Raw genomic sequence first — 17,258 nt, 5'->3', positions numbered from 1 at the left:
CAATGCTATTTATAGAAGTGTGTAGTATAGTGTGCAGATATGAGTTCATTCAAATAGTTTCTTATCACGTTTCACCTGTACATACACTCAACTGGAAAATATGGTTGATTGTTATAGCTTTTCAAAGTTCAAGAAACTATCTCGTCTCTTGATGACAATTTCATTCAATGAATTTGATCTAATTGCAAAGAATATTAAATTTTCAACGGGTGATGAGGTGAGTGATCTTGCATTAACAAAAACAGAAAATCTTCACTTTCCAATTCTATCTGATATTTTTGAATTACTCGATATATTAGAAACCGGACATTTCCATTATGGTTGTTCAAATAATGATGAATCATTAGCTATTGTTAATAATTCTAATGATCTCTGGAAATGCTTATATGACATTGCCAATAAAAAATGTAAAAGATCATAGATCACTCTCTAGAGAGTTTAAAGATACATGTCTACTAATGTGTATTTGGATATACAAGTTCATTCTATGCATTAGTTATGATTGAGGAAACATTAAAAATATAATGTTCGTTGTGTGTACAACCCACTGCTTCACATTGTTGTCAAGAACATGTTTCAGTTAAATCTGAGAGTAAGATATTCATTTCACTTAAATCTGTCAGTAGATTGCCTCTCTCTCTCTCTCTCACATATCTCTCTCTCTGCTATTAATCATCAAATAGACCATGACTAAATGTAATTGAGCATGACTGAATGTAATTAGGCATGACTATATTAACCAGAGCATGACTAGAGAGAGAAAGAGAGTATCATCGTTATCATCTTCTTCTTCTTCTTCTCCTTCTTCTTCCTCTTCTCCTTCTTCTTCCTCTTCTTCTTCTTCTTCTCCTTCCACCTCACCTTCTACTAGAGAGAGAGAGCATCTTCTCCTTCTAAGGTGCAGGGAAGGGGGCAGGAGAGGGGCGGCAAGAGTGGGGGGTGGGGGGTTGGTAGGATGGGTACGGGGGGAGGGGGGAGGGGGCGAAAAGTCGTAAAAAAGTCTCGCAAAATCGGCATTATCAGACTACTGTCCAGCTAACACAGCTGAGCCACTGCAACCACATACTATTCCAGATTTGTCATGGCAAAAAGTTGCTGCTGACTTACTGGACTTCAATGGCCAAAAGTTGATGGTTGTAGTAGATTACTATTCAAAGTTGATTGAATTGGTAGCTCTACCTTACACCACAGCAGTCGTTGTGATTTCACATTTCAAATCAATTTTCAGTCGTCAGGGTATCCCCATGGAATTAGTCACTGATGGTGGTCCACCCTTTTCTTCAAGTGCTTCCAAATCATTCATGGATGACTGGGGCATAATACACTTGATGACTAGTCCCTATCACTCCCAGTCAAATGGAATGGCTGAGAGTGCAGTCAAAATTGTAAAAAACATTTTGAGAAAATGTCATGACTCTAGTTCAGACATTCATTTGGCATTGCTTCACCAGCGCAATACACCTAGAGACAACATGCCTTCTCCCTCTCAATTGCTCTATTTACGGCGCTTACAGTGCAATATTCCTATTAATGAAGCCCTATTGAAGCCAACATTAATAAGTCACAATATTTACAGTAACCAAGTCAAATCGAATAAAGACAACTACAAAAAACAATTTGATAAGATAGCAAGACCTTTGCCAAGACTGAGGGTTGGTGATGATGTCCTCTACAAATTAAATTCGTCTAGTAATAGGCTACCAGGAAGGATGACTGGTATTGGTGCAAATCCTCGATCATACTATGTCACATCACTCTGTGGCACTACACTCACATCAGAAATCGATGCCATCTTCTTGAACCAGCCTTTCTACCAAATAACATTTACGTCTCCAATGATGGAAATCAGTTCAATAATGATTTTTTAAAAAGAAAATGTATTTATCTACTCCTATCATGACACACAGCATTCCACAGGATATGGAACCATTAGATGGATTCCTGGGTTTTGAGAATAAAATGACACATTTTTGGTGTTCCCCAACCCCCTGAGATTGACAAAACTGTTACAGTGGAAAGAGAGGGTAAAAGAGTATCTAGGCCCCCACATCGTTTTTCATTTTCTGATTTTCAATAATGTCTCAACCTGATGAAGCATAAATACAAGTTATTATATTATCTCTTATGTTTCAAATCTCATGTTTAAATAGTTTAGTGTGTAGTGTCTTATCATACAAGTGTATTATTCTATTCTATTTTATTTTAACTATGAAGTTATTTTTGCTTATGCCACTTGCCAATCATTTTTGTATCTTAGTCAATGTATGTCAGTCTGTCAATGTATAATGGTCTTATGACAATGTCAGTCATATACTTATAATTATATTCATTTAATATCATTCATATAAAAAAAGAGCATGTTGTATGTTGGTACTGACTCATTCATTCAGTTGGCAACAAGAGAAGGAAGCGCTGGCCAAGCCAGGGTGAATCGTTAATTAGGAGGACTGTTTTGTCTTCTTGTCTATGTCTACATGTCTATTTTTCTAATTAATAAACAACTTGACAAATCACTAATCGTCTACTTATTCAACAACACACAACAACGACATACATACAGTATTTACTCTGATGGACAGTATAAGAGGAGGCTGCGGTTTATAACTGCGCGAGGTCTACTGTTCACAGAACTGCTAGTAATGTTGTGTATCATGTTGAAATGATAATGTATCATTTTGTGGTGATACTGTATCATTCATGGTGATACCAATGCCAAGTTTCCCAGTTCGACTAGTTTTTAATTAGACTGCTAGTAAGTGATAAAATGTGTTTTTTTTTCAGGTGAATATGAAGGAATATACAACAATATAGATGCACAATTGGGAAACATCGAGGAAAATGAGAAACGAAGAAAGCTGGTGAGATTTAATATTCATCAGTTTATCCAATAACAAGTTTATTTATTCAAAAGATTACTCTCTCATTCATGTAATCATCAATTCATTCATTGAAAGAAGCTCCCAAGTATGCTAGAATATTACTTTAGTGGGGTCCTCGTTTTAATAGCATTAACATTGGTGTCGCTATCCTTGTCTATCATTCGACAAAGCAGATAGAACTATTCACTTTTCACTTCCACAACTTTTCCAGATCAAGCTTCAACAATTTATCAAAATACCAAATTTCAATTATGAAAATTCATATCATACGGTATTCAATCATTGTGAAACAATTTTTTGGGGGGAATAAAATATAATTATTGATCGTGTTCAAAAAAAATTGGATACTCAAAAATAAAGATCTTAGTAGGCCTACCCTTTTTTAAATTTTTTTGCTCACAACATGTTTTGGCTATGATGCTATTATCAATTTTTTTATTTTTCAATCACTTGATAATGGCATCATAGCCACAATATGTTGTGTGCAAACATTTTTGGAAAAGGGTCTAAGATTTTTATTTCTATTTCTAATGAACAGTAACCCTAACGAGAAAAGACAATAATTGAGCAGTAAATATTCTACACCAGATATATTGGTATCAGCTATCCTCTAAAGGAGGCAGTGACAAGGCAGAGAATTGGCCACACTGCCCTCCTATCCTTCTCCACTGCCATTGTAACATGGACCACACCATATAGTCTGCTAACTTGCAGGCTCACTTTGCTCGCCTTATCCATGTAGGTACTGGATAAGTATACCCAACTGGATAAACCTGAAAAAGGATCAGCAGGCTCGCTGATCAAACCCAATCTTCACCCAAATTTGAATGTATAAGACCAGACAAGTAGTAGAATCATTATAACACCTTGGAAATGAAAATCTAGATTCATTGTGAGGAAATTGTTGAATCCCAAAATGATATTTTTCATTTTTGTATTTATTATTGTGGGTCTGCTGCAGTAAGCCACCCTATTGAATCAAATATAATTTGTTTAATGAAGAATCCATTCCAAAGAGACCTCATTAATTATTGAATATTTTCATTGAAAGGAAGACACTATTTTCTTACTCATCTCTAACATAACAATCACATCATAATAATTCTGTCAATGAAAAGTTTTCATGTGAATTATTTGCATCGAGACTCGAGGAAATGGTCCAACTAAAATCTAAAAAGAGGAACATGTTATACTTCCCTTTGAACTCCTCCCAAGTAGAGATGCCGCGTGAAGTTAGTCATAGTGGTGGTATTCTTTTATGCTCTTAATTGTATTTTGAGTGTAAGCCAATAAAGGCCAAATTGATTGTTATAGGCCTACTTTAAATTTTTATTTTGATCAACTTATTATCAAAAAACTTAAATTCAATATTGCCCACTATTCAAAAATTGGAAGAGAATCAAATTAATTAAATTCATATAATGAAAAATGTGAAAAGAAAGCAGAATAAAGCATTCAATCAGAATAATCAAATTAATTTCATTATTATAAAGAAAAAATGTGAAAAGAGTGAAGGTAAAACAATCCTTCCCAAAGATTCTAGAGGAAAATACAATTAAAAAAAACTATTTAAAGATTACAGGAAAGAAAATAATAATAAAAAAAAGCTAAGTAAACAGGAAAAGAAAAGTCTTAAACTGAGAGAGTTCTAGCCAGAGTTTACAAAACAATTCATCTTAAAAACGAGCGTCTTATGATAGATTCAGTTTACAATGTTTCTTATATTCATTGAATGACCTAGTTCGAAAAATTTTGAAATTGAAACTGAAATTTATTCATAACACTGACAATTTACAAACAAAAATAAATGAACTTCACAAATCAGTACAATTTTTTTAAAAAATAAAAACTAAAATACATAACATTTTATCTTCTAATTCTATTTATATAAATGAAAATAATTAAAAACTAACAAAAACATTATGTAGCGTCAGAGTTATGATTAAGGTACTTCATAAGCTATTAGCTGAGTTGAAGTTACCTAGGTACTCTGAAAATTAAACTATTTGACCTTTGCAAGAGACATAAGCCTCGAAAAAAATGTTAACAGAAAATCTTTGTCTATTCACAGAATATCAGTTCAAAGGTTCTCTTACACACTTTATTTACACTGTTCTTCCACACTCTAATTACACTGTTTCACATTTTATTTACACTGTTCTTTCACACTTTAATTAAATTTTCCACTCACACTTTATTTACACTGTTCTTCCTTATTTACACTTCATGTAAACCGTTGTTTTGTAGAATTGAAGTTCTTTCTTCTTATCGCTCGTATCCATTCTCGTTTCAAAGTTTCATCTTTCGAAAAAGAAAATACTGTACGGATCGAATCTTTTGGAGTCTTGTTATAATTCCCGCAACAATTAGGTACACAACAGTATCCCATGATTTAAAACCCCAAATTCATTATTTCTTTCCACAAACAAATTAGAAGAATGATAAACAAACCATATTCATTGAAATATAAGACCATGAAAATTGAATTTGTAATTCTAATTTTGTTGATTACCATATCAGATGTGATAACAAGCATCAGCGCTCTTATTTCGCTTGCCTACCGGCAGTAGATCATGGATCTACATGTGATGACGTCATAGTTTATTAGAGATCAGTTGTGGGGCCTGAAGTAATAGTAGGTACTGGTTCAACACCCCAGTGTGTCTACAGTTTGGCGGTGCATGCAATGACAAACTGGCTCTCCCGAGATTTTGTCACCAAACGACAAAGTTGCACGCCGCCAAACTGGGCTACTTTTAAGTCCTGATGTGATTAGTTTATACATAGGTGTTTTACAAACAGATACATGCTGGGATTATGAAGACAAAGTACTCTTCATATTTGCAGAAGACATAGGTACATTATACATGATAAATTATAAATAATTATTGATAATATTATAACAAGGAGGGAGCCTCCTAGTTTGGGAATTTTAACAAACCATTTTTTCACATCGCGTGATAACTGATTCTTCTTAGGCCTCCAAGGCAGTTCAAAAGTGATATGTATAAAAATATTGAGGACGAAGACTTTGCAAAAGTCTCTGGGTTATCTTCAAATCAATGTAGTTGATAAGATTTTTATCACAGTTTATATGCCTACTCCAACAGAACAGAATAATGTTCTGCTTACATGATCTGAAATGTGTCATAGGCTGCTAAACTCGAATTTTCAACTCCAATAGCTTCTAAAATTGATTCCAACTAGTAAACAAAAATATTCTGATAGACTACAATATTCTAAACAATCTTCATTTCTGATGAATTTCCATTCATTATTGAATGAACAAGGCAAATGTGACTTTCTGGTGCTGAGAATATAATGTAGAAATATCTCTCCAAACACCAATTTCGAAACAATCAATTGACAATATTGCATCTAAAGGTGCGTACAGATTTACGTGCCACGAACATGAGCAATTCACTTTTAATCAGCTGATGCCAAGCTGTTTATATCTATATCTTACCGTTTCTGTAAAATACAGATATAGTCAGCTGATTAAAAGTGAATTGCTCATGTTCGCGGCGCGTATATCTGTACGCTCCTTAAATAGCCTACAAGCTCTCACACTGGAATGTGTTTCGAACTTACAATAGTGAAGCACTTACAGTATGGTAGAACAATAGAATAACTTACAATATGCTATATTCATTCCGTGCTCATACTCAGCACTTATCGATCAATCTCCATTATTTGTCATCTGTAAATACTGCCTCTTTCTCACCCAATTACAAATGCAGTTATAGCACCCCACCCAATAACCGCAGGGTATACTCAACCTGCTGGCTTCATATTTTGTGCAAAACAAACAGACATTTCGCCCATTATCAACAGTTAATTCCTCTTGCTTGTTCAAATCTGCCAGCAGGTGAGTAACTTGCTGATCGACAAACTCTGCGGTACACATCTCGAAAGGTGTGTTTGGGTTGAACGATTTCACCACAAACCTGTACTCCTTCAATGATTCATCAACTAACTCATTCTGATTTTCAAGTTGGTTTGTTTCTGTTTCTTCAGTCGTTTCTTCATGAAGAATCCCTACTGTCCCATTACAAAACATTGTGATCAGACTTTAAATAAGAAAGAAGAGAGGTAATTATGAATCTATGAATGAAATTAGAGCATGAATGCACCAAACCCTACCAAGCTGGTGACCTTATGCTGATGTATCATTTATTAATGATGACGGAAGCCTCGATTTAAACAAATAGAGAGAGAGAGAGAGAGAGAGAGAGAGAGAGAGAGAGAGAGAGAGAGAGAGAGTGAGAAAGATGAGATTGATTGAGTACTTTATTTATGTAGATTACAATATATACTAGCTTTTACACTTATATACAATAGCTTACAATACAGCAAAATTATAGATGAATTTACATAATATAGACTAAGAAAATGATTATTGAACTGCATATGATATGAAAAAAGCAATTGGTAATAGCTATCGATAATACTGTTATGCATCAATGTCCATTCTTTGGAAAGAATATTCAAAATATCCTTTCTATCAAAGAGAGAGAGAGAGTGAGTGAGATATTGATTGATTGATTAATTGCCTTTATTAGGGCGGAGTTAGGACTCATGTTCCTCTCTGCCACTCAACCCTAAAGCCTGTTTAGTGCGAAAAGTGTGTGCCTAAGCATTGGTGTATTAATTTGTGTGTGTGAGTGAGAAAGAATGAGAGAGAGGGAGTGAAGGAGAGGGTGTGAATGAGAGAGAGAGAGAGAGAGAGTGAATGAGTGAAAGAGAGAAGAGTAAAAGAACACCAAAGAATAAATCACTCAACGTCCTAAATAACAATAGGAAAATTACATTGACCCATGTCAGATCGACTACACATCTATAGAACTAATCACTCGCCGGAACCCTTGACTAATTCCGTTTTGTAGTTTCTGCAATCCCTCCCTGTTTGGAACAATATTCACAATTCAGGTACCTAGCTTATAGCTTATATGGTCGCCCTTTTTACTGTATCTTTGAAGCTCATTTATGAAGTCTACTAGATCTACTCTGTTAAGTCCAGTCACTATATTATACATTGGTGCATGCAATTTATATTGTAGTTCTGATTTTTTAATATATTATTTGGGTACATAAGAGAAGTCCAGAACCAATTTCTTCATGCAAAATTTCCTTGTGCTAGTTACAGAGTGGCCCAAAAACCTCATATTTTCGGCTCATTTCCCAGTTTTCAGCTATTTCTGCCAAATCTCGTAATCGGACAGAAAAATTTGCTCTCGCCTTTTTTTAGATTATGAAATTCTGTATAAAATGAGATCATTCGGAACTCTTTATCTTCAATGAGTACTGAGTTTTGAGTTTTCATAAATGAGTGAAATTTGAAGAAAAAAATCAATTTCAATGAATTTTGGTTTTTGATCAACAATATCTTACGATTGTGACCATTTAGATGTATAATTCAAAATCCCTCTGGGCGTATTTTTTGTGCTCTACAATCTGAGATCAGGTAGAGCGCTCTATCTCATGTATATTTCCAGTTACACCTGTCAACAATGCTCCTTGTATTGTGAAAAACACCTAATTTTCAGCTTCATCCATCATCACCACTACATTGTCCTCACATTATAATATTTCGCAAAATGACAAGTTTATGATATTATGATCTATGTGAATCACCCGTTAGATGAATTTCAGTATTTCCTAGGAAACACTGGAATGAAGTGCATCTAACGGGTGATTCTCATAGATCATAATATCATGAACGTATGTCATTGTGCGAAATATTAATGTGAGGACAATGTAGTGGTGATGATGGTTAAAGCTGAAAATTAGGTGTTTTTCCCAATACAAGGAGCATTGTTGTCAGGTGTACCTGGAAATATATATAAGAGATAGAGCGCTCTACCTGATCTCAGATTGTAGAGCACAAAAATACGCCCAGAGGGATTTTGAATTATACATATGAATCGTAACAATCGGAAGATATTGATGATCAAAAACTAAAATTCATCAAAATTGATTTTTTCTTAAAATTTCACTCATTTTTGAAAAATCATAACTCAGTATCCATTGGAGATAGAGACTTCCGAATAGTCTCATTTTATTCAAAATTTTATAAACTTAGAAAAAGGCGGGAGCAAATTTTTCTGTCCGATTAGGATATTTGGCAGAAATAACTGAAAACTGGAAAATGAACCGAAAATACGAGGTTTTGGGCCACTCTGTATCTAGCACAAGAAAATTTTGCATGAAGAAATTGGTTCTGGACTTCTCTCATGTACCCAAATAATATATTAAAAAATCAGAACTACAATAAAAATTATTATTGCAAGCACACCCCCTTTTTTATGTCTATATTGACTGGACTAAACATGATGTATAAAATTGTAAATATTATTTTGTTTTTTTATTATAATTAGAAGTATGAAATTGTAAGTACTACACTGTATCAAAAATATTAGTTTGTCATTGTATTATAATTTTTATTTAACTTGGTCCAACAGAATATGATTTCATGTATGTCTATATAAGTATAGAATTTAGTTTAAATGATATAGTTGAAAGTAGATATAAACTGATACTTTGAGGAAGCTTTTTTGCTCCAAAACCCCCTCCCCCCTCTCCCTCCTCGTCCATCCCGCCACCCCTTCCCCCCCGCCTGTAGGGTGGGGGGTGTTCTAAAAATAGATTTCCCCTTCCCCTTGCCCAGTGGAGGTGAGGGGGATGAAAAGAGAGAAATATATCTTTCTCTCTCTCTCTCTCTTTCTAAAAATAGATTTCCCCTTCCCCTTGCCCAGTGGTGGTGAGGGGGATGAAAATAGAGAGATATCTCTTTCTCTCTCTCTCTTTCTCTCTCCCCTTCCCCCTGCCCAGTGGAGGTGAGGGGGTTGAAAAGAGATATCTCTCTCTCTCCCCTTCCCCTTGCCAGGTGAGGAAAAAAAATTCCCTTTTGGGAGGAAAAATTCCCTCTCTATACTGACAGATTAAAGTGAATCCATATTTCTACATCCAATGCTATACTGACAAATTGAGGTGAATGCCGGATGAGGGAAAAAAATCTCTTTGAGAGGGAAAAATTCCCTTGGTGACAGATTAAAGTGAATCCATATTTCTAATGCTATACTGACAAATTGAGGTGAATGCTAGATGAGGGAATAAAATCTCTTTGAGAGGGAAAAATTCTCTACTGTCAAATTAAAGTGAATCCATATTTCTAATGCTATACTGACAAATTAAAGTGAATCCATATCACTACATCTATACTGATAGATTAAAGTCGCTTCTCACAAGCAGCAGACGGCTCTAGGCAGATGTAGCATCTGCTTTCTCCTTCTTTTACTCGGTCCATCTCTTACCCTCACCCTTCTAAATTCCTTCTCTATTACGAAAGGCGAGTGAAGGAGACAAGCATTAACTAACTTCCATTTAGTCTTCCTATACTGTACTAGTGAAACGCTTCTCTCTGACTCCAGCATTACGAAAGGCTAGAGAATTCAAACCGTAGGCACGTGCGCTTGCTCGTAACCGTCTCCCTCGACTAGACAAATGACATGTGCACTCTGCTCTCTGCAAGGTTCCTCTAGAATAACTCCTGCATCGAAAACCGTTACATTCCGTTACATGAAAAAATGTCTAAATCGATTTATCATCTGTGACATGTGTTTACCCGTTAAAGTTACTTCACTCTCTCTCATAATATGTCATCCTTTTACAAGATTTATGCAAAAACCGATATAGTCAAAAATGTCTAGACTGAAATTTGAAGCAGCAGGTGTTTAAATACTTCACTCTCTCTCACGCAAGTGTTTATGCAATCAATCACAGTCAAAAATGTCTAGACTGAAATTTGAAGCAGTAGGTGTTTAAATACTTCACTCTCTCTCTCACACACAAGTGTTTACAAGATTTATGCAATCAATCACAGTCAAAAATGTCTAGACTGAAATTTGAAGCAACATGTGTTAAAGTTCACTCTCTCTCACGCAAGTGTTTACAAGATTTTATGTTTTCGGTGCCAATATAAAGTCTTTATATTGGGCTAGATCCATTTTTTCTGTAATAATTTGCACTACCTGATTTTCGGAAAGGTTGTGTTCTTTAGCCTCTATCCAGTTCATGTGAAAAGAAACCCGGGCGTAGTTGGATACGATGTCCAGGGCCACTCTGTGTATGAATAAATTTAGATAGTCAATGAATGGAGCCAAACATTGCAGTCTCATGACAGTACCCTCTTCCGAATTTTTAATTGCCTCAGCTATTTCATCACGAACGCTTTTCACAGCGACTCCCATCTCGTTTTTCTTAATAAAATCTCCTATATCATTTTTAGTTGCGTACTTTTCTGCAATTTGCTTAATTAGAATAGCAATAGCATCTTTTGTAATGAATTGTTCAATACCCTCCATAATATTAGCTTTTATTGCACTCGCCATTTCAGATAATCGTTTTTCAAACTCTTCCTTTGTTGATGAAGAACTAGTCAATTTCTGCAAAGCAGATTCTAAATATTGCTTATCAATTGATGATGGATGTGTTTCATTTACTTTAGTAAAAATTTCTGTACTAAGCTGTTTTAATTTAGTATTGAGATAGTTTCTGTCCAACACCTCCAAATTCTTAATTTTATCTGATATCTGGCTTTTAATTTCTCATCTAAATAAGCTTTATCAACTTTATCGTTGTTAATTCTGAGCAACTGAGATGAAAAGCTGTCTGTTGAAGTTTTCACTTCTCCTAGAGCAGATTCTAAAGTTAGAGTTCTCTCTGCAATAGCTTTATCGATATTAGCACTGAAATTTTGTAATGAACTTAGAATATGTTCTCTTTCAATTATGCTCACTCCAATATTCTTTGTATTTTCTGAAACGAGTTTGGTTATTTGCGAATCTGAATAAAATTTCACAGCTTCACTGATTCCTTGTTGATTTATCGATTCGATTATTTTCTGTGTTATCGAGTCAATATCACATGTAAGATTAGCAACAGCAGGCCCAGCACTACCTGTATCAATTCGACCGAATCGATGTAGAGTCATCGTAACACTAAACAATTGGTTTTGCTTCTATTAGCTCTTCAATTATAGACACGATCTCAATATCATGCCCGGTGTTGCCAGTAGCTTTTGAGGAATAGAGTAAATTTAATCTTTCCACTAATTCGTCAAAATTATCAAAGTATTGATAAATTCTATCATGAGAATTATTTTTTGCAAATTTCAATAAACCCCACCCCTTCTTTTTACTAATTTTTTTACTGGGAAATAACTTTTGAATCATTTGCGATTTAATTCCCTGATTTCGTTTTACATAGCCTCTTCGATCTAAATGTATGCCTGTAAGTGTTAAGATTTTTTTATACTTATCCAGATCTCTCTGATTATAAAGATTCGAGTTTGGTCTCCCACTGAATAATAACCCAAGTAGACCATGTGTTAAACGAAATCTTTCATTATTAATATCTATATAACCGTTATCGAATATTACTTGCTGATTTCCAATATAATACACGTCATCTTTAGAATTGTATGGAATTCCATAACTGATTGAATTATTCAATTTTTCCGCATGAAACGTTTTTAGATATTGTGACAGCACATCATCGTTTCTGCTAGAACCAAGTAAACTGTTTTCAAATTTAGTTGAGCTTAAAAAATTGTCTGTTGAACTCTCATAACTCTGCTCATCCTCCTCCTCATTATCATCAATTTCAATACTCTCCTCTTTTACTTCTTCCTTTTTTGGTTTTACACCAGAGTGTGAGAATTTGTTTTTTCCCAGTTCAATTATAGGTTCTATCAATGGTGATAGAGTTTTCCTATTGTATTCCTCCGATCGCCTTTCAAAATTGACTAAGCTTTCATGCTTGTCTCTAATTACTTTTCTCAATTTCTTAATCTTTTCGATTAAACCAACGTTCTTTCTATTCAGTTTTCTGCTGCTGTATGACAACATGACTGCACAAAGAATTAATCTCTACTGAATGGTAAGAAACGTATCGAGCGAATCTCGGTACTTGCTGCTATTAATTCCGCACTCGCTCATAATAGTTACAAAATTATGAGGTTTACGATTCCAAACTTTATGACAAAGTTTAACGAAATCTTTATAAGAAATATCTCCTCCAACATGATCTCTGTGAATTGATTTCAGACTCAATAAATCTATCTTGAAGATTATAATCATATTTGCATTGTCCCTAGTGAAATGTTTCTGTGTAGCTCCATAACTCTGAATTAAATAATATGCAGTGTCAATATTACGATGTCATCCCATAGTAAAATATTCTCTTATTTGAGGTGCATGATTGAGTTGGAAGTCGTCGAATATTACTAAAGAATATTGTGATATATTGTTCGGGTGAGGAATAGATTCGCAATTGCTGTTTATATGAAATTCAATATCCTTCATTTTTGAAAAGACTTTTCTCAAAAACAAGTACTTATCTTGATACTCGCTCTTCGTGTGCAAGTATATAGTTTTGAATCTCAAGCCATTCTTTGAAAAAATTCAATTAAATAGCAAATTGGTCTTGCCACAGCCTGAAGAGCCTATTATAAGGATCCTTGCATTATGAGGTAACAACTTACAATTTTTACACCATGTTGGCATTTCTTTCTCTCTTATAACATTGTCGATATTTACTATCGGAATCATGTTAGTCACGTGTACAGCATGTGATCTGATAAGGAACTGATAAGTTATCAGGGAGGAGGGTGAGCCACCACATGGCTAGACACTCGCTCACTTCCTCCCACTGATAGAAGTTTCTCACTTCAACTGACCCTCTCTTTCCCGCACCCTCTTCACGAGAATGCATCTGTTGCTTGAGGCTTAGCAAATTACGAAACTTCAGATTGAAATGAAGAGCAATGTTTGATAATAATATTTCTATTATATTTTCAACGAATGTACATCATGATATTTACACTGATTGGAATGTATTTACAATAGATTATTTACAATAAATGTACATGATATTTACAATAGATTACAAAAGATTATTTTTCATCTAATAGTTGATCTTTACTAATATAACTAGGTGTTGAAAACCCAATCCATTTCACTAGCAATCCTTTTTTTATCACATTTTAATATTTTTTCAATCAAATACACTTGTCTCTCCGATTCGTTTAATTGTGTTTTTTTTAATTTCTTCTGCATAAAACCTACCACTAATTACTTCTCCGTTTAGATCTCTCAGTGAGTAGGTTATAGGTTTAGAAGGAAATATAGAATGAATTACAAAATACTCTGCGCTCCAGTTTATGTTATAAGATTTATCAAAAAGAACCCTTTTCTTTGAGATTCGTACAACATCTCCTAGCTTAAATTTCGGTTTTGAATTTTTCAATTTATATCGTCTATTGAATGCAGAATTCAAAGACATTAAAACATGATTACGATCTTTTTTCCCCACATCTTTAGGTTTCATTCTAATTGAAGTGTGCATTGTTGCATTATAATCACGAAGCAAAATGTCTAGTTGCGATATCCAGTTTTTGGTTCCATGTTCAGTTGAATATCTATAAATTTTTGCTTTAATTGTTCTATTAAACCTTTCAACTATGGAGTTTCTTATCGGTAAAAACATGATAATGTTTAATACTATATCTATCTAATAACGCTCTTACTTTTGAATTAAAGAATTCTGTTCCCTGATCTGTTTGGAACAGCTTAACTCCCTTATTTTTAGAAATAATTGGTTCGAGAGTGTTAAATACAGATTGGCTTGCCTTGTCTTTTAATGGAACACAATATGCAAATTTTGAAAAACAATTAATAACAGCTAAGATATATTTATAACCCTTATTAAAACGCGATAAACTCGTCATCTCAATGAGATCGGCTTGAAGCAAGTCTTTTTCACTTTTCAATTCATATTTGCGAGTGGGATAGTTCACACGTGGCATGCTATGAAGCTCTACAGCTAGCATATATCTAATAATATTCATGATATTTACAACAGTCAAATCAGTGGTGTTGGATGATTGTGACGGAACATACTGAGCAATCAGTTCACAGTTGGCACTCTATAATGTCCAAAAGGGAGAGTATCAACACCATTCTCAGCAATGTACCTCTTATCATCATAAGGGCTCAAACAGATTTTTGCACATTCAACCTGATACATGGTGTGGCAGAACAAGAACTAATAACCAATTCATCAAAGTCGACAATAGCTAATCCATTTTTATTTATTTATTTATTTATTTTTTTATTTTTTGAAATATCTTTCTCTTCTACCATAATATTCTATGTTGTTAGTATGAAGACTTCCTTACTACTGTTCAATCAATTTTATATGTGTACATACTTAATCAGACTAAACCGGCTTCATATATTATTCTAACTTACACATAGCTTTACAACTAGAGTAGCTTGGTTTAATTCAATAAATCAACATAGAATGAGAAACATTATACAGCATTTATTTTTGATAATTCTTTACATAATTCAAGTATATAGTTTACATTCATTAAAGATGGTATGCAATAATCAAAAATTTGTACAATATCGTCTTTATTTTTCAAACGTTTGTCAATATTTATAATAATTTTGCATTTATTTATTCGTAACTTACAACTAATACATTTATTCCTTAAACCTCTACAAGTATTACAATTAATTTTCACATTCAAAGCTTTTAGTATTTGATAGTTCTATTCTCTCCTCAATTAACGAGTTCATCATAATTTCTGTAAAAAAGTTAAAGTTATAGTTTGTACAACATTGCTGATTCGCCACACATTTTCATAATTTCAAATGTAAATCTTACACTATCAATGTTTTTATCTGTTAACCTATCATCAATGAAATAATACATTTGAATATTCAACCAACCTAATGAATTACAATAGCAAAATTCAGGAATTTCCTTTAATTCACATCTTCGATGTCTATCAACTATATTCTTATTTATAATATAACATACGCTTATATGTTCTGACTTCTGTTCTTCACTTTTACCAGGTTTTATAAATGTTAAATATTCCTCAAACATTAGTCCTTCTTTTCCGAAATTATTCAATTCTAATATTGTTTTGTCAATAAGTTCGAAATAACAACATCTATATTTTTCATCGATTTTATTTGAAAAATAGTTCTTATCAAATGAAATTGAATCCATCTCCAATCTGAAATTAAACATAATATGCTATCAATCTTGTTCTAGCCCACTCTCATCTGAACAAATAAATAAAAAATTCCAGATAAGTTCATTTAATTGTTCTTTTGTTAAATGTTTATTTTTTTCTGTCATACATTTTTTAATTTTATCAATAGACTCTTTAAGATGTGCACACTCACATCTCCATGAATCGGGGCAATCTTTTTCCCTGTAAGCATCATATGATGTACCGTATAAATCACAAACTGAAATATGATTATAGTTATCACTATGCCAAACTCCTAATTTTTCATAGTCTCTCACAAATGTTAGATATTTCATATTCGTCCATCCTTTTTCTGCTAACTGGTCCAATAATTGCTGATGCGTCTCCAATAGTTCAGTTAGTTCACAACGATAACTTTGTATTCTCGCCATTTTTCTAAAGAAACAGAATCATATTTACGTAATTCATTAAAATGCCTATTTATAATATATACTGAGCTTATATATTCATCAAATGATTTCCGTTTGACAGCTCATATCTGAAAACATATTAAACTATAAGTTGGAATGATCAGCATATATAATCAATTGTAAAATATTTACTTAGTTAGTAATTGACTCTTATCTATCCAAGACGGTTCACTAAAACCGAGACACTTTACGAGATAACACTTTCCAACTTTCTTTAATATTCTCTCTACAAGATAAACTTGCATTTCATCTAAAGTTAACTCTAATTTCTTCAATTCTTGTTCATAAAATTTACACAGAACCTTTTTGTGACAATATAATGCTTGTGAAAATCTGTGCTTTGGATGATTGTGAGCCAATGGATAAGAGACGCTTCATTCTAATATATATGGATATATGTGGAGCATTCAACTTATATTTGAGGGGCAAATTCTCTAATATGGTGAGGCCTAAACATGGAGTCAAAGCAAAGCTGCCTTACCTATTGCACAGTGGAAGTGATATGTCTCAAAAGATTCTACAAGTGCTTGGTTTCCAAGGAGAATATGAAGAAGACTATAATGTTATAGTAGATAACAATAAAACTGTTGGCATCGATTGCTTGGCTTGGCTTAATAATAATGTGAGAGTAAAAATTTATAATAAGTTTGTATGTCAAATCACAAGCCCTGCTGTAAATAACCAGTTAGCTAACCATATTGTAGACTTTATTCCCTGTGCAGATGCAAGATTACAGGAAACCTTTACCTCTGATGCAGCTAAAATGCATGGTATTACACGTTTGGAAGCTACAATCTATAACTATAGTATAACAAATAGAGACAATAGCAAAATCTTTCA

At 33.6% G+C, this 17,258-nt stretch overlaps 1 protein-coding gene across 4 annotated transcripts in view; it reads left to right on the top strand.

The window, feature by feature from the left end:
- LOC111055537 overlaps positions 1–17,258 on the top strand; it is a 257,536-nt gene that overhangs the window by 205,497 nt on the left and 34,781 nt on the right. For all 4 annotated transcript variants that reach the window (XM_039425085.1, XM_039425084.1, XM_039425083.1 and 1 more), the window contains one exon: positions 2,782–2,858. In XM_039425085.1, coding sequence (XP_039281019.1) covers positions 2,782–2,858 — 77 coding nt within the window. The remainder of the gene's footprint in view (positions 1–2,781; positions 2,859–17,258) is intronic.

The sequence above is a fragment of the Nilaparvata lugens genome, chromosome 3 (assembly GCF_014356525.2).
Source record: "Nilaparvata lugens isolate BPH chromosome 3, ASM1435652v1, whole genome shotgun sequence".
Classification (NCBI taxonomy): domain Eukaryota; kingdom Metazoa; phylum Arthropoda; class Insecta; order Hemiptera; family Delphacidae; genus Nilaparvata; species Nilaparvata lugens.
Note: the sequence above shows the minus strand (reverse complement) of the source record. Positions and strands in the feature narration are given on the sequence as shown.